The sequence below is a fragment of the Canis lupus genome, chromosome 18 (genome assembly GCF_048164855.1).
Source record: "Canis lupus baileyi chromosome 18, mCanLup2.hap1, whole genome shotgun sequence".
Classification (NCBI taxonomy): Eukaryota; Metazoa; Chordata; class Mammalia; order Carnivora; family Canidae; genus Canis; species Canis lupus.
The window spans coordinates 55,924,341-55,942,844 of NC_132855.1; the positions used below are offsets into that span (position 1 = coordinate 55,924,341).

Here is an 18,504-nt window from a genome sequence, read left to right on the forward strand (position 1 = left end):
TTCATGTATTATCTATCAGCTAAGGGACTACCTACCGGTCAGGTTAAACTTCCAGTTCCCCGTAATAATTGGGATAATCTGTTATGCCCTCCCCACCACAGTGACTTAACCCAGCAAAGATTTAGTTTCCACTCATGCAGGGTCATCTGGTGTCTCTGCTCTGCGTTGTCATTGTCCTCACTGTCCAGGCTGATGGAGCACTGCAGGTGGCACGTCATGAGTGCTCGAATGCATCGGCAAGTGGCTTGGCTGGCCTGCCTTAATTGGGATGGGAAGCCGCCTTGCTCATTCAGGGAGTGAGGGGGGCAATTGTTGAACAGTGACTCGATCTACCTGCTATCCCGACTCACGACCCGACCGCGTACACCTGCCTCGGCTTTAGCATATACCCCCGCCCCCTGCAGCCCTGTGGGTTGCGGGCAGTGTTCAAGGTGGGAATTTTGTTAAAAGAAAAGCAGCACAGGTTTGGAGAAGGGATTGGGGTGGAAGCGATCTGCCCCTGCCCCCACTTATCCTGCACAGCCAGCAGCAGCTTTCCCAGCCGTGGGAGAGGTTTTGACTGCAGTGCTTGGCTCCCAACAACCTGCAAAAGATAGCCACTGGCTGCGAGTCCAGGAATTCGTTTCCTAGAGATAAAATATTCATGGGAGGGGATGGGGCTTGATATGGAAAAAAATGGAGGCGTATTAGTTGGGTGGGGAGATGAGCCAGCAACTGACTGTGGCCAACTGCTTTCTCCCAGCTTACTGTTCACGTTCCTCCCGCTACCCATTTATAATTTACTGAACACTCCCTCTGTGCTGGACATTTGTTAAGCATGAGTAACATCAGTTCAACTGATAACATCTCTGCCTTCCAGAATCTCACAGGCTAACAATCAAAATACATTCATGTCCCTTCTCATAAGATATTTACTTTCTGTCAATGAACAAATAGGGCATCGGTTAGAGCATGAATTGTGTCCCCTCAAATTCAATTCTAACTCTCAATGTGACTGAATTCAGCGATTGGGTCATTAGGGAGGTAATTAATGTTACATGAGGCCCTAAAGGTGGGGCCTTAACCTGGTAGGACCGGTGTCCTTATGAGAAGAGAGAGCAGAGAGCTCTCCCCATGCGCGCACGGAATAAAGACCATGTGAGGACACAGGACGCAGTTCTATGCAAGCCTGAAAGAGGGATCTCCCCAGAAACTAATGCTGGCCCCTGGATCTTGGACCTCCAGCCCTCAGAACCATGAGGAAACAAATGCGTTGTTCAAGCCTCCCCAGCCTGGTCTTCTGTTCCAGCGGCCTGAGCTAACTAATATGGCATCCATTCTAAAGTCGGACTCAGGCCTCGGCTGGATACACTCTTTTGTTTGTACCATATCATTTTTTAAAAAAAGATTCTATTTATTTATTCATGAGAGACACAGAGACACAGGCAGAGGGAGAAGCAGGCTCCCTGCGGGTAGCCCAACGTGGGACTCCATCCCAGGACCCTGGGATCACGCCCTGATGCTCAACCACTGGGCCAAAGGCAGGGGCCAAACCGCTGAGCCACTCAGGGATCCCTCTCCTGGGTTTCATAGAGCATTTAGAAGCATGTTCAGGTCTTGGAGAGGAAAACTGAATCACAGAGAAGCCACCTGCCCAAGGTCATGGTGGCTGATGGTGGTACTGCCTGACATCACACAGGTAAAGGAGCCTGTGGACGGACAAGAACTTGATTGTGGGTGGAATCTGATTTGAACTTTCGGACCGAGACCATCATCCCCACCACAGCCTGCCTCATCATTTAGGAAAAAAGAAAACATACTTTCCCTGTCTGTTGGAACTACTGGAAAAGAGCTACCACTCTGATCTGAGCCCATCAGTTTGTTGGGTCTGGGGTCACTAATCCCCACTTTCCCTCTTGGGTGCCATTCGTTCCCTTGTTGTCCCAAGGTTGATGTGCTCCCTGGTCATTGGCTGTAGGACGTGTCTCCCAGAGGTGGTGGTGTCTCGGTGTCACTGTGGAGCTGTGTCTACACTTTAGCGGCTGCCTCTTATCTCAGGAGGGCTCTCTTCTGGAAGGTGTGGGACAAGACAGGACTCACAGACTTGGCACCAAGTCACCTTTCTCTCTGGCCCCCAGAGTTCCCATCTTGGTGGACTCCTTCCGTTTACAATCTGGGGGCCCTGCTTTGAAGGCTGGGGGAACCCCAGCATGGCGGGGGGAGGGAGGGCAGGACTTGCTGTTGGCTGCTTGGGGTCTGTCTGTCTTCTCCCGACCCTGTTTCCTGCCCTTCTTCCTCACTTACGCTCTCCACTTTGGTGTTTCTGTCTCTCCTTTCTTATCCTGCTTCCCTCTCATGGATTTCACTTCAAATTATACAGATGTTGGAGACATGGAGCTCAACCTTCTCTGGCTGTTGACCTGAGGCTCGGAGAGACAAAAGGATCCATGGGAGGGCAGCCAGTTGAATGCAGAGGATGATGCAGAGTTTCTGGGCCCAGACCTGACTGTGCACGGCCCACTTTGCCCTGGAGGCCAGTCTATGGACTACGGATGAACGCTGGTGGCAGGTGGACAGCTGTCTGCTTCCCTGCTCCCTGCCTCCACCGCCACCTTTCCCCTTCTTGTTCTCTCCCTATCCTACTCCTATGCCAGAAGCACAATTGGGTTCAAGATTTCTACCCTCTGTTAAAATGCTGGGGGTGGGCTAGACTGATGAGATCACTCATACTGAGGTGTGGCTTGCCAAGAAGGCTCACAACAGGGATGGCAATTCGTGCCCTCGCCGGCACCAACTCCAGCAAGCTGGAGGGCTGTGTCGAGGAGGATTCAGAGGTTGATCTGGCTTCATGTGGAAGGGATGTCTGCTGCCAGCGCTTGCTGGTAGCATGCTTGCTGTCCCTATCTGGGGGCATTATCGCCTCCCGAGACATCTGCTTTGTAACTGAAGACAGAGCCATAATTAAGAGAATGTTTAGATACCATGTGGCTGGAGAGACAAGTTGCCCCACCTGTACGTGGTGGAGGCTTACCTGTGGCCAACCTTCCCCTCTGCCTGCTTCCAGCCAGAGGCATGAGAAAAGACCCAAATCCCAAAACTGCATTTTTATTATTTTTTAATAAACTTTATTCTATATTACAAATAGGTTTTTTTTTTGTTCTGAACTGCAAAATAGGAATGCCTTATATTTACATACACAGGTATACAATTAATTATAACAAAGGTACAGAAGCTTGCCTTTACCAAGTTACAACTGGGCTCCAATTTAAATAGCATAGGTTTCCTTTTTAAAAACTTTATTTTTTTAAATCCTTTTTTTCTTAATCTTACTAGGATACTCTTTTTTAAAAATCAAAACCAGAAGACCCTCTTCCTCTAATCGATTCCATCCACCTATCTTTGAGGCTCATTATAACACTGTTGTCTAAAGATATGTTTTGCTTTGTTCTAACAAAGTGTCAGTGTTCAAGGTGGGAACTTTATGGAAGCGGAGCTGGGGTGGAGCTGGAAGGGGGTGACCGGAGCAGGACCCACCTGCCCTACCCCCTTCAGCGGCCTCTCTCCAAGACTCGAAGGCCTCTGCTGTTCCTCAAACCACCCACTCATCCTACCCTGTTTCTCCTCTTCCCTCTAGTCTTTGACTTGACTCTGGGTCATGTGATCAGGCCAGCTTCCCCCCCTCTGCCCGGGCTCACAGCTCACTCATGAGCAGGTCTCTGTTGGTGGTACCCTGGCATTGCTGGTTACTATGGTGACTACTCGGCAGGACCCTGCTGGAAGAGACGGGCTGGTCCTTACCGGCTAAGGTGGGGAGGAAGCCAGTTGCACCCAATCCTTCCTGTCTCCGGGGCCTTGGGTTCTTGCTCTTGGTTGGCATTGCCAACACATGACTAGGCAAGGCCTTCAGGCCTCAGGGACACCAGCCCCAGGCAGGGGGTGATGGAGGGGAGGGTCATCTACTCTAAAACACAAAGTCATTAGTTTCCAAATGGAAACAAGAATCTTTGAGGTAAACTAGCTTTTCTTTTTAAAGAACGGAAGGTTTAACGAGCCAACAGCTGGGGAGAACGCTGGGGAAGGGAGGAGGCAGGACAACACAAGAGACACGTGTCGCATCTTGGTCACAGGCCTGAGCCGCATCCAGGGGTCCTATTGGGCGAGCGGTCTCACTTGGTGAAGTGTCCTTTGCATTGCTCTTTAACTGTATCCTCTGTTTTGAATTCCACTCTTGAAAGGGAGCCCTTCCAAAATGTGCTTGACTCATAAGATCAAAGATACTAACAAAAGATGTTCTAATTCCAGTTTAAAAAAAAAATGGTAGAAGATGAACTGCATAGAACCTGTTGTCTATTTGCCATGAGCGTTTGCACTCTCAGGGGGAGGGTGCTTGGTCCCTCCATGGCCCATCCCCAACGGGGTGACCCCTCGGTCTGAGGAAAGCTGGTGGGGACTGCAGGGGGCTCAGCCACACCAGGGGCGGTCCAGAGAGCCAAGACTGGACAAAGTGAAAGGGGGTAAGGAGGAGGGGGGTGGGGCACACCTGACCAAGAGCATTTCCCCCCCCACCCCCCTCACTATCTCTGCCAATGAAGACAGAAACCTCTTTTAATTTCATTAGGGATTTTGTTTCATTCAGCTTTGCTGAGCTGGGGTAGTCACCAGTCTACTCATGGAATTTAATTGGGACTCTAATGAGTATGCATTACTTTTACAACCAAAAAATCCTCTATATTTTATAAAGTTGGATATTCCCCAAATTAAAAAACAACAACAACAACAATTTTATCAGGGAGCAAAGACTTGTAGTTTAAAAAAAAAAAAGTTTCTCTTGAAAGTCCAAAACTTTTACTACAGAGATTCCTTTGTGGATGGGGGGGTCTTTTTCTAAGTTTTCCAGTGGAGGGCTTTGCCACTCTCAGAGCACCATGAGGATGGAGGCCCATGGTTTCCCAGCCTCTCTCTGGAGCTGTCTCTCCAGTGGCACCTGTTGGGGCGAGGCGGCAGGAGACAGGAGGGGAAGGCCTGGCATCACAGGCTCCAGCCATCCCAGGTGCCCAGGAAGCACCGAGAATATTAGCAGCCATGGAGGCTGCTTCCCCAGGCACGTCCACATCCGGGGAATATCCTGGCCCATTTTTTAACAACAGGGGGAGCCCCCCAGCCCCAGCCCCCAGGCTCTTCTCATCCTTCTCAGGTCACAGGTGAAGAGTTTTGTTTCTCCCTTCTAGCAGTTTGGACTTTACACCCACACCTGGGCTCCCTCCTTAATTTCCAACGCTTAACATACACAAACAAAAACCAAATGACCTCAGACCCCAAATAGACAGTTCACATACAGGTTAAAGAAAAAAGGCGGGGCTGCAGGGTCAGGGGCTCTCCGTCACCTGTCCTGGATGCTGACGGGAAGCATGCAGGGTTTACAGGTGGTCCTTGACGTGAACTAGGAGTGAGAGGAAAGGCCAGGAAGGAGCCTGGATCCACCTGGGGCAGGGGCTTCTTCCAGGGACTCTGGTACCTGGAGGTTGTTCATGCCTAGACATGCCTCTCAGAGGTCTTTCGGACCCATGCCAGGACCACCTGTTGGGGCGGCCCATTCCTGCAAGGACCGCGGAGGGAGTGTCTCTGGGCCTGCAGAGCCTCCCTGCCTCTTCCCCTCCCTCCTTGCTCTCTGAGAGGTGGGAATGTTTGCTCTTGATTAAGAATAATTCACTTTAACCCTCACGAGGTTAAGTATTTGACTTCACATCCTGTGAAGCCCAAAGAATGTCGCCTCATTCCTGAGAATGGAGACAGATGGAAAACAGGGCTTTGCCTGTTAGGTCAAAGCGAGTGGTTGTTTTGGGTTCTGGAAACATCAGCAGGACTTGGCATGGGGCAGGGGGTGGAGGTTGCTTGAGAAATCATTGCTTGTGGCTCCTCTGATGGGGGACCCCCAGGGCCCAGGTGGGACTGGGGACCCCCAATCACTCAGGGAGGCAATGCTGGGAATGGTGGCAGGGGCTTGCCCTGGGGGGGGGTGGGTTGTGAGGTCTGAGGCTCCTGTGCCAGGAGGTCCGCAGCCTTGGGTCAGAGCTGCGGGCAATGGGGACAAGGGGGTGCACTTGCCTCTGCGGGGGGAGGGACACTCTCAGAAGCCAGACATGCAAGGGGAACGCAAGCAGAGGGCCTCAGACGGGGGGGAATGGGGTACTGGGACACTACCTGGACATTAGCCTAGGGCTGGGGGTGTTGAGAACCAGGCCTGAGTGGCCAAGGTCAGCGGCCTTACCTGTCAGCGGGTCCCACTCCTGCCTGGCACAGCTCTGGACAGTCTGCTTCACTTTGGGATGATTGAAGAGGACTTCTCTCTCTGACCCTAGCCTGGGTCAGGCATCTCGGCCCAACCTGTCCACCCACTGGCTCACAAGAGGGAGGCTCTAGAGCCGACTCTGGGTGTGCATGTCCCAGGGGTTTGAACCTACGTTGGCCTGTGCACACTCAGGCTGTCCTCAGTCCCCGAATTAAAACCACATTGAAAGAAGGCAAGAAAAAGTATTTTCCTGAGGAATTAAGTGACACAGTAGCCATCTGCACTTAGTGGCCCTATTAGCAGGTACCAAGAGAGGCCGGCGTCTCTCCTTACAAGGAGGGACAAAGGATGACAGAGCCCAGCCCTGGGGAGACACCTCTCCCGAGAGGAATGACCTGTCCGCAGCCACCTGTCTCAGCTTCTCTCCATCCGTCCTTTTGAATTCAGGACGCCATAAAGCTGCCTGCCTTCCAGCACCTCAGCGTCAGCCCATCTCCCTCCTACGTTCAAAGTCCCCATCTAACCGAGGTCTGTTTTTCTGACTGTGTGATCTCCCGGCACTGCCTGGACCCTGGTGGTCTCAAGGGCGGGAGGGTGCAGGAGGCGGTTGGAGGGGAAGGTGAGAGAAGATGGGCCTTTCTTCCCTTTCTCTCTGCCTGGGACCCAAGAACCTAGATAAAGATTCCACCTTAAACAGAGTCATGACCCTGCAAATTCACAGTCATGGGGGAGGGCTCGAGGGGACCTTCCTTTCCTGGGGCCAGTTTGTCCAGCTCCCTTCTCTGCGGGGTGCTGGTCTGCGTGCCCCCCTCCAGGGGCAGCTCTGGGGGTCTCTGGCTTGCCAGAAGGAGATTGGGGGTCTCCAGGGGATATTCTGGAAAGACCATGGGAGCCAAGGACAGCTTTCCGACAACGCTGCCTTGTCTTTACTTGGAAATGTATCACATGTGCGCATGAATCCAAATGGAAAAAAATATTGTAAAAGGAACAGAGAAAGGAAAGAGAAACAAACAGAAAAGGGAAAGAGAATTTTTGCGGACAAGATGGGTAGCAGCTCCGGGTGGTCCTCTCCTGTTTCTCCAGCCCAAGCAGGCCACAGAGGCTTCAGCAAACAACCCGCCTCCAGGAGGAAGGAGGAGAGCCAGGACACTGTCCTGTCCTCTCTCTTCCTGACATCGAGCTTTCTCTGAGGTGTTTGAAGCTTCTCTTGTGACAAAACCCGGGGCAGGGGCGGGTTGGGGAGGGGGGTTCTGTACCGACGAAGGAACAATAACAATAACAATAATAATCCGGTAAAAAATAAAAGCTTCAGCAGAACCACGATAACAGTCTTCTTTTCTGCCTGCTAATTTGTTTTCCTAACTGTGCAAAACTTAAAAAATAAATCAAACACACTCACTCATACATGCGCTCACACACACACACACACACACACACACACACACACACACTCGGTTTCCACTCAGCGAATCTGTGTTAAATATGTTTGTGTCTCTCTCCTCCCCAACCCCTCACGTGTGCAAATACATCTTCTGGCCACCGTGCCTCCTCCGCCCACCCGCCCGCTCTCACATGCTTCCTCTCTGGCCAGGGTCCGTGGCTTCCTGGGAGGAAATGAAATGGTCCAGGGCAGAAAGCCCATGCTTCTTCACCTGGCACTTCATTTGCCAAAACCTTTGGTTATCTTTTCCCCCCACAACGTACATCTTTCCCCTATTCTCCTCTTTCCATTGTTAGCTACTTGTGTTTTGTCCCCGTTTGTCCTCTCCTTCATGCCACATGATGCCCTGCTGTGGGTCACCTCCACCCGGCCTCCAGGCCAGTCCAGGCCTCCTTCGGCCACTGAGCACCCTGGTTTCCTACGGACCGGTGACTCTTCTTCCACCCACCAGCACTCAGCACAGAAAGCTAGTGTTGAAATGTCCTGAAGCTGCAGAATGAATGAGCAAGGATGGAGAAGAGAAACACCTCAGAGTCCCCTCCATAGGACAAGAAATCCTTTCGAGCTCTCTCTGCCTGCTCCTAGAGCAGACACACTCACATGCACACACATGCACACACACTCTCTCTCTCACACACACACACTCATATCCAAAGGGGCCAGAGTTCTTAAAAGTACAGGGTGCTCCATGAACTTTGCTGGAGATGAAGTGGTTCCTTCCCATTTTCACCTGGGGCTCATTGTGAATGGATGACAGAGACTGATGTCTGATGCTCAGGAAGTGAAGGCAAGACAGGAACCTTGACTTGCAACCACACTTTAGGTGATGCTTCTCCTTGTCTCCCAGAGTGGGGTATAATTAGCCAGCAGGACTGCTAAGACAGTCTCTTGCTTATGGTGGGAAACTGGGCCAGATGGCATCTAAAGTCCCTTCAAGATTAAGGTTTCCATGACCCTACGTTAGACCGTCTCTTACCACGGCCCCTGCTCACCCGTGTCCGAGCACACGTTGCCTGACGGGCTGAAATGAGAGATCGGAGATGGAAGGACAGATGGAGAAACAGATGCCAGGGCCGAGGTCCATTGTATGTCTCTCTCTCATTGTTGGCCAGCTCCTTCCACTTGAGTCCTAGGTCCCTCCTAGACACGGCGAGCTGGGGACTGAGTTTGGCTGGCGTTTTGGTTTGTTTCCGTGAGGCTGTGCTTGAGCGTGGTTCTCTCCATGATGACTAGGGATGAGGTGAGGAAGGGCAGTGACCGAAGAGACAGCAGGTGGTGAGGGAGTCATTGCCAAGTAGGTCTGGACAGTCCAGTGACAATGTCGTCTGCATAGCAATGGCACCAGGCTCTGCAGGGGGCCAGGGCCTCAGCTCTTTGCCCCAAGCTTCTATAGAGTTCTCAGGAAGGGGGGTGGGGACGGAGCCAATAAAGGCGGCTGGAGGTAGAATCTCCTGGATGTACTCTGCATTTTACATTGTCCCCTGATGAGTGCCGAGCAAGGAGGATGCAGGTAGGTGCTTTCTCTAGACAGCATCAAGGATCCGGCAACGGATGAGCCTATGACTATGGACGTGCTTCATTTGCATTTGGGGGTGAATGGAAAACAACCGATTCTGCCCAGGGTGGATGCCACCCTCTTTCCCTTTCTCCCCCTCCATGTTACATTTCTGCTGCTATGAGCCAGACCAGAAGGTTAGGAGGGTCTCCACAGTGGAATGCAACCGCTGCTTCTCCCGTCTGGCTTTCCACAGGCAGGGGAGGGGACAGGGCGGGTAGGTCCCTAGGAGCACTTGGAAGGGCTCCAAGAAGACTAGAAGGTGACAAGGTGGCCTCTGAATGCCAACCCAAGAAGTGAGAGGCAGCTTGAAAAGCACCTCTCTACTCCTTCCCCACCCCCTTAATCCTTACTCCTCCGTATGCGGGAGCTGTGGCCTTTCTTCTCACAGTTGCAACGGGGCCCAGACCCTGGTGGACCCCCTGGAGATAGGCATTTGGGAAGGGAGAGAGCCAGGTGATGTCTTCCCAGTGAAGGTAATACTGAGCTCATTGCCTCTTCCCTAGACCAAGGGTTGGCCCAGTGTGGAAGGTGGAGTAGCAACGCAGGAGCGTCCTCTCTCCATGGCTCCTCCTCCATCTTTGGGCCCCCTCTGCTGATGCCTGGGAGTCAGCCAGGAAAGAGAGCCCCTCTGATATCTTCTGGCCAGGTCCCCGTGTGAGCCTGGCCGTCCTGGACTCACTGAGGGGTGGTGGCTTAGTTGGATCATGTTGGCAGAGCAACTGAGAAAGAAGGGATGCAGGGAGGAGGGAGAGACAGAAAGAGGCGGAGACAGAGACAGCGCTGTTCAGGGGATGCTGCTGACGCCAGTCGGAACTTGCACTTGGTAAAGATGATAATCTAGACTGAGGCACGGCTTGGTGTGTCCCTCCCCCCAGGGGCCCTGGAAGGACGGTTCTCAGCTGTCTAAGCTCATGAGGGTTATGACTTGTTCTAGTTTGTAGGCCAGTTTCTGCTTTCCGCACTGGTCGTCATGGTCCAGAGGTCCGAGGATCTGTTGAAGGGCCAAGAACGGGGAGGTTACTAGTTTGTGCATACGGGTCTGTGTTCCTAGGGCGTGCACAGACAGGGCGAGCGGGGTCAGGCTTGGAAAGCCACGTGCACACGAAGTTGCACACGTGAAGTCTCTGGGTCAGCAGGCAGCCTGGCTAACAGGGATGGAGAGATGCAGGGGCACTCGGGGGTGGGGTGCAGCAGGTGGGTACCCCTGTGTCAGTGAGCACAGGGAGTCGGCACATTCATCAACATGTCTGAATAAATGCATGCGCTCTGCTGCCCACGTAAGACAGCTGGCAGTGGGCAGGAGACACCTGTTCAGAGATGTACCAGGTCCCTGCAGGTTAACAAACACACAGGCCTACCCCCACGTAAAGTGTGGTGCCTGGTGTCTCCGGGGAATGTGCTTTCATAGATACTAAGAAATCCCACCCCTCCTTCCTAAAAAGGAGTATCTTCCCCATCAGCTCCCTGAGGCCCCCTGATCCCACATTTAGAAAGTCATTTGGCTTTGCTTGCATGTCAACAAAAAAATATCCTTCCAAGGGGGATATCTCATGTTTTCCTGGTCACTAGCAGTGAATGATAACATCTGCCAAAGCCTTTTCTGGGATCAGATGGTTGGTAGAGAAGAATGACAGTGAGGACGCGATAAAAAATAAGTGAGAAGTTGACTCAGACTCAGGAGACGTGAGGCTGAATAACAGATCTAGAGTGTCTAGCTGGGTGATCTGGGGAAAAACACATCACTTCTCTGAACCCTCATTGCCTCATCTGTATAATGGGGGAACTCCTGGTCCCTGTGTGGGTGGCTCCCTTGGAGAGGACAAGGTCACCTAACACATGCGAGCGCCCTTCCCATGAAGTTTGCTCCACGAGGGGCACCTGACACGCAGGTGTGGCATCTCCTGGCGCTGGGGCTGAGGGGTAGGGAGGCAGAGGAGCCAGAGAGGAGGCTGAAGGCTCCAGAGGAGGCTCCCAGAGCTCTGGATTTCCTGGCCCACTTAGTGTATTTTTAAGTGGGGAGACCAAGGTGGAGTTGCCGACCTCTTAGCTGGCCCAGAACCACCAGTTCCTGGCGCTAGTATTTCATGAGGATGGGGCATTTTTACACCAAGAGTAGACGAGTGTCCTTGTAGACTAAAGGGCAGTGCTTGCAAGATGAGGCAGCTGTACTCCTGCCCTGGCACATCCCGCATCATCCTTACTTCTCTCATGTGGCCACGGGCAGGTGACAGCCTTGCCCGGGACCAGCACCAGCCTGCAGGCTGGCATCTCGGTCCCTCCCCTATGGGACCCACAGCTGGCTTCCCCTTCACTGGAGGCTTGCAGCATTATGCTGCTCACAGCCTGCTGGGGCCTCTTCTGTGGCCTGGGGCTCCTAGGCCCTCTCAGTGATGAGCGGGGAGGAGGCGGAGAACGGGGGGGCACCGGCTCCAGCTCCTGTCACTACCTCCCACTACAGGGGAAGGTGGTTATGCTGCCGCTCAGACACAGGGAGCCTGGATTCTGAACCCACTTGGGCTAAGCCTGCATGAACTAGAACCCTCCCATAAGCACCTCTGTACTGGCCAGGAAGAAGGCAGCGTCTGCTTTCTTTTCCATCTGGGGAACTCTGTTCTGTATCTATTCTGTCCTGACCCTCCTCTCCCCTCCCCTCCCCTCCCTCTCCCACATACCATTCCCATGCAGCCTACCATGGGGGTGGGAAACTGCTTGCTTAAAGACAGATCAGGGAGAGAAAAGGGAAAAATAAAAAAGAGGGACAAGCAGGGAAGTAAGAATTTAAAAAAAGGAAAGAGAGAGAGAAAGAAACTGCTACTTTATCTTAATATCTGAGAATCGGGATGAATGCCGAATTTGCAGAACGGAAGGTTTCTAGGGTCCCAGTCTGTGGAGCGCAGCCGCCAAGTCCAAGGCGGCGGACAGCTTCCCCAGCAGAGGCGGGGGTCGTCTGGGGTTCGTGCCGGGGCTCCTGTGCAGAGGCTGCTACACAGGCAGCGACTGTTCATCTCTGCCCCGTCCTTCCCAGCAGGTGCCAAGCAGGGCGGGCTCACCTCCTCGCTGTACTTGCCCACGTAGGAGAAGATCTCCGAGAGCGCGCTCATGGCGTTGAACTCGTTCATGTGCATCCGGGACTGCTCAGCCAGGTACGCGTTCATGTCCTGGTCGCTGATGGCCGGCATCTTCCCGATGTCCGAGTAATACCTGCCAGGGAAGGCGGAGGGGAAGAAAGAGCTGCAGCCGTGCGGACAGAGGCCCGGGCAGAGTGAAACTCCCGGCACGATGTCGGGGGCCAGCGGATGGCGGGCACCACCCCCTGGGGACCAAGGCGGGCCCTCTCCCACCTGCGCTTCTGGGCTGGCCCTGTACAGCTCGGGTGCAGGGGGAGGATGTGGCTCCGAAGTGGTCAGGGGAGGACCGGGGTGGGAGCAGGAGTAAGGAGGAGCTGTCCCCTGCCTCAGCCTGGCCCCCAGCCCCCAAAGGGCGCCCGGTCTAGCTCTTCTGTCCTTGCCACTCCTCCTCCCACAAACGCAAGAGGTGCCCTCCACTGGGCTCCACTGGGCTTCCAAGCGGTTGCTCTGCCTCGATGCCCTCCCCTCTCGGGGGGCTCCCTGGGTGAAGCGGGGGCGGCAGGGGGGCTGCGTGGGGAGAGAGGCTGGCAGAAGGCAATCAGTCACTGTCACTTGCAGCTGTGCACTGCTGTCAACTGGTTAATTAGACGCCAGCATTTACATTTTTAATTTCTGCAAGTTGACATTATATGCAGCGAACCCCAACTCCTCCACCAGAGGGGAGTTGTGCAGGGTCCTAATGAGGAACGGAAAGGCCCCAGAGCCCCCAGAGACACCCAGGCCCCCTTCCTGGGTGCTTATTGGGGGTGGACCACACCAATGGGCCTGGAGCCTACAAAAGCAGGGAGAGACATCAGGGCATCCGGGGAACCGCTCTCCGCACTGGAGTCCTGATCACCCCAGCTCAGCCTGCACTGAAAGCCTCAGCCCTCAGAGCAGGGAAGGGCATGCCTGAGAACCTGGAACAGAGGAGGGTGGTGGGACGGTGGCGGAGTGGGGATAGGCCAAGGTGAGGGAGGCATCGAGGACACACCGTTTTAGGAGAGGCACTGGCTCACCGGTGTAAGTGCAAGTGCCAGCGACAGGCCCCGGGGATTCCCAGAACTCAGGGCTTGATTGGGCGAGTGTGTGGCATCCTCGGAGGCTCTGGTGCCGTCTCAGCCTGGCCCCTCGGCCCTGTGCCATTCCCAGTCTGCACCTCTCAGGGTACCGCCCACGGATGCGTAAGTCCTGTGCCATCCCCCCTTCCATCCCCCTCTCTGCCCAGGAGTAGGTGACAAGCTGGAGAGGTGGCACTTGCGTGTTCCTCTAGCCATCAAGCTCGAGGGTCTGCAACTAAATGACAGTTCAATTTGCTGCCAGAGCCTTCCTGGGCCGACGAGGGCCGTGGTGGCCCCGCTGCCCTGAGCCATAGCCTTGCTGCGTCTGTAGACCTGGCGTTCATTCTGGAAACTTTCCGAGGGAGGCAGAGGGAAGGAGATGAAATCTGTGTGCTCTGGCAAAGGAAGGGGCTGGTCAGGGGGCGCCTCCTCTGACCTCAGAAGCCGGGCCACACACAGACACACTGGCCAACTGCTTTGTTGAGCTGATTGCCTTTTGGCAGGAGGTCTGGGCCCAGGGACAAGAGCTTAATGAGATGGCCTTTCTCGGAAGCGCCTGGGGCCGCAGACAAGGCCGTCCTGCCCCCAGCCCATGCGGACTTCATCCTTCACAACCTTCATCCAGGGCGGGGTCATGGCTGGTCCCCTGACCCCTGTCCCCCTCAGGTTCAGAGCCATCCCCATCCCCGCCCGGTTCCCTGTCCTGTTGCCTTATGGCTCCTTCACGCCATCCCAGAAGAGCCCGTTCTCTTCCCGGCCTGCAACCCACCCCTCGACAGCCTCAGCGTCCTCTGGGTCCTGGGTGATTTAATGACATTCCAGGTATAAATGTTCCGGCGAGAGACTCGATTCATTGGCACTATTTCTGGAGGGCAGTAAATGCCAACGTTCCATTTTATAGTGGAGACCCAGGGGTTTTGGTGGTGGCTCCCAACCTTGTCCCCTCCCGAGGAGATGTGTGCCACTGTCTCAGTGCACTGGTCGGCTAGAGGGCTGTGTGGTCAGGTCACGTTGGCGAAGACCATGAACCGATGATCTTCCTGGCTTCTCCACGGCCAGCGGCCCAGCGCGTCTCTGCTAACACACCTGTGTCCAGAGCTCCCTCCTGACAGTGACACTCTGTCACCTGTGGACAGGCAGATAGACTGAACGGGATGAAAAACCCAGGTCCTCACTCACAGGACATGACTGTCATCACAGGCAAAGACTCCTGCCATTTCCGTTGCCTGTCCGTGACACCTCTCACGGGTATGTGAATGGGCCATCAGGCTTTTTTTCCTCCTGTGGTATTTAGCTCCCCGGGGTGCACGAGAGCCCAGGTAAGGGACCACTGTCTCCACTGGAAATAGCAGGTGCCCAGCACTCTGTCCCTTCAACAAGGCTTGCCTCGGAGTGTGCTAGATGCCTGGTCCATTTCTCCAAAGAGAATATATAGAAAGTGTGTCTGTGTGTGAGAAAGAGAGGGAGGAAGGGGTTCGGGGTGGAGGGGGGAGAGGGCAGGGCTTCCAACCTTTTCATCTGAAGAAATGGGTGGTGGCTCACCCGGATGTGCTTTGCATTATGCTACCATTCATGTCCACATGGAGCAGCCCAGTCTCTCCTCTGCTGTCTCCGTGCAGAGGCCGCTGGATTGGACCAGCGCACGTCTGTGGTCACACACTTGCTCATGAATGCACCAGGCACATGTCCTCATCTTCGGCAAGTTCTAATTAGCTGAGCTGCATGGCCATGGAAGGCTCAATTTCCTGGATGAGTGTGGGTCTTGGGTCTGGCTGACGCTCTGCTTGGTTCTTGTCCCCAGCCCTGCCGGGTCCTAGCTGGGCCCATCCACCTGACAGGGCATGCTGACCCTGCCTTGACCTCTCCTCAATCCCCTCCAAGGCTGTGTCCCCCCCCCCTCTTGCCTTGCTAGCACCCCTTGAGCCTGATAATGACCTCACCCTGGATTCCCTGGCTGTGTGGGTGATTGCTTCCTTCTCAGCTCCCGCTGGGCTGGCCTTTGTGCTGGGCCCCGCCACCGCCACCGAGAAGGCTTATTGATTGTGAAGAATGCAATTATGCTCCGTTAATGAACTTCAAACAAGTGTTCTTATCAGCAGTCTGTGCAGTGAGGAAGGGAAAGGTCAGCTTGGGCTCGTGTACTTGAACTTCCTCCCAGGGGATTCACCTGCAGGTGAGCCCCTTCAGAAGGGACTGATGCTCTGAAAGGCCCCCAAGAACTCCCTCTGGCTGGCCAGGACCTGGCAGGCTGGCCAAGACCACACTTGCTGAGGATGTCTGAGTTCCACCACTGGCCCTACCTAGCATTCTTTGCTGAGTTTGCTCATACCAGATGGGACGCCAGTACCCTTGTGGGTCCTTGGGGAGCTGTATGAAGGCAGGGTCCTAGAATGGTGAATTTTCTGCATTTGTGAACTGGGCTTCTAGGGGATGGGCCCAGTATGTGATGGCGGGTATCTCATCTCTGCCATTATGACAGCTCCAGTGATCACAAAAGTGGTCTCCAACGCCCTGAACTCTTAGAAGAACAAAGTTTTGTCATCTCTTCAGACAACCTCAAGGATGAAGGCATAGACATGAAAAATGCTTAGAGCCTGATGTTCTGATATACAGACACTTGGCTTGCAAGGCCCAGTACAAAAGTCTTTTCCTCTGAGAACTGTTCACTGACCTCTCCAGGCCCAGCAGAATCAGGCTCTTACTCTCCCAGCTGCACTATTACAGCTCCTGGGGCTTGTTGAATGCCTGTCCGTGTCTTCCTGGACCACAAGAGCCACAAGGGAAGGATCCAGTGTAATGTATCCCACGTGCCCCATACACTCTTGATGGAGACCATAAATGTTTGACCCACGGATTGATGAATAAGTTAATGAAATGTCTGTATTCCAATATTGCTCCCAGGGTGAACCGTCACAGTTTTATATTTTGAATGGATGGCTTCCTTAGGGGGCATTTTTAAATATTCAAAATTCTTAACCTTTTTTATGCTGTGACACAGGTGACAGATGATATTCTGATGTGTGGCACAGCCCAGTCCAGTTCTGAGCGGGTCAAGTGTGATTCCACTCCACTCATTCTTACCTGGAAAGCCTTGAGTGCAGGTGAGAGAGGCTAATGCTGCCGTAGGAATAACCTTGAGGCTCTACCAATTTAAAATGAGAGGAAACCCCCACTTAACACGATAATTCTATGGCTCTTGCTAATGATACAAGAACTACGACTGGTCACGATACACTGGGCTGTTCATGGTGACAACATCACTGAGTTCTGCTCTATGAGTGTAGTAGTTGCTTGCTGCTGGGGACCTAGACATCCTGCTCCCTTTCTCTGGGTGTGGCCATAAGCAAAAACCCGGATACTTGTAGAGAGGCAGCAGAGACTGGAAGTCTGCAGTAGAGCCGCTGACCATTAGCACTAAAAGGTATTTGGAGGCAGGAATGGGATGGGAGGATGGGAGGAAGAATGGGATGGGAGGACTGGGTTGGGGGAGTGTGGGTAGATGAAGAACTTCTAGGAGATACAAGCCAGCATAGGTGTGATAGAATGATCTAGGCGGTTCAACCGACAGAGTTAGTGAGGTCTCCAGAATCCAGATGCTTCCCCCTGCTCTATAGAGGGGACCAGCCAGGGTAAGTCCTCTTTCTCAGCTGTGCTGCACGCAGGGTGCAGTCTCCCACAGCGAGTCACTAAGCCTGAGTCCTGTGTGGGCTGTCTGTAGGCTCAGGCAGTGACATTACCAGCGAGTAAGCCCTGGCCATAAGAGGTTGGGCTCTACCGACATTCTTCTGACCTGCAGGCTGCTGGTGCCCTGGGTAGGCTGAGGTGGGAGACCAGGCTCACAGTGGATGGTGATTGAGTTCTGTGCTTCTAGGCTTCACTTGCCAGCAAGCAGACAAACTCGGGGGCCAGGTTCCTCAGGCAGCGACAGCAGAATCGATCCATCGATCACCAAGTGAAGAAGCACTCTAGACTTGATCTCCAGACCAGTCCACACTGTCTCCTAATCCCCCTGTCTCTGTACCTCGTCCCAGAATGGGAGGAGAAAGGGTTGGGTGGGATCTTAGGCTAGTGAAAGATGACTCTCCCTAGAGTGCCACTGGTTGCTAAGAAACTGGCAGGATAAGAAATGGAAACCATCAAGCCACTCCTAAAAATAACCAAATGGACTGGGGTTCCTCATGACCCGTAGCAGCTGCGTGGCACAGATTTCATTTAGCACCGGGCGGCAGGAAGGCCATTAGCCCTGCGCATGCATTACTCTCACCCTTGACTGGCAAACTGTTCTGGGGAGTGTCCCCTCTGCAGATGCTTCAGCAATGCCCCCTGCCCCCCACGTCCCTGATTCTTTGCCCCCGACCTGAGGTCCCAGCACAGTGATGCCACACCAGTGCCCAGATAATCTGGCCTTGCTGCCACCTTTTCCCCCTCTCTCTTTGCTGAAGAGCTGTTGACCACACAGGAGGGCTAACCCTGTTTCTGGCAGCTCTATGGTCAGAAGAATGAGCTACCATCTCTGTGGAGGTGAGAGCCTCTCCTCATGACTCAGACATAAATACAAGGACAGGAGCTCTCTCTCTCTCTCTCTCTCTCTCTCTCTCTCTCTCTCTCTCTCGGTTGGCCAACACCGATGCCCACTACACGCATCAGCAGGAAGGGGTGGGGAGGATCTCAAAGAATAAAATTCAACCCTTGTTAGCAGAATTATGTTACTGAGGTGGCCAGGACTCCATGCCCTCTTAGTTATTCCAGCTCTTTACAAGGGAAGGCAGTTTTCAAATATGAAGTATGGAGACTGTCTCTTTGCTATGGGTGAAATGATACTCTTCATTTTGTCTTCAGTTACTAAGTCAAGAACAATTTTTGGCATCTTTTACTCATTAAAAAGAAAAAAAAGTCCTAAAAAAAAAAAAGGCCTCAAAACTGAGCTTCCATCTAGGTTTCCTAGTTTTAGGCTGTATGATAAAAAGAGAAAGGGACTCTAAAATCGAGACTGCCATGTGGAATTGTGCATTGTTCACTGCACAAAGGTGCTTGGGGTGACAACCAGTCCATCCCTCAACAAACCATGC

General features: G+C 53.4%; 1 protein-coding gene across 3 annotated transcripts in view; it reads right to left on the reverse strand.

The window, feature by feature from the left end:
• Positions 1–10,019: 10,019 nt before the first annotated feature.
• Positions 10,020–18,504, reverse strand: part of PLXNA4 (plexin A4) — a 420,895-nt gene continuing 412,410 nt past the window's right edge. For all 3 annotated transcript variants that reach the window (XM_072784612.1, XM_072784611.1, XM_072784610.1), the window contains exons 31-32: positions 12,318–12,468; positions 10,020–10,258 (exon numbers count right to left, since the gene is read on the reverse strand). In XM_072784612.1, the coding sequence (XP_072640713.1) occupies positions 10,163–10,258; positions 12,318–12,468 (247 nt within the window). In that variant the 3' untranslated portion in view covers positions 10,020–10,162. The remainder of the gene's footprint in view (positions 10,259–12,317; positions 12,469–18,504) is intronic.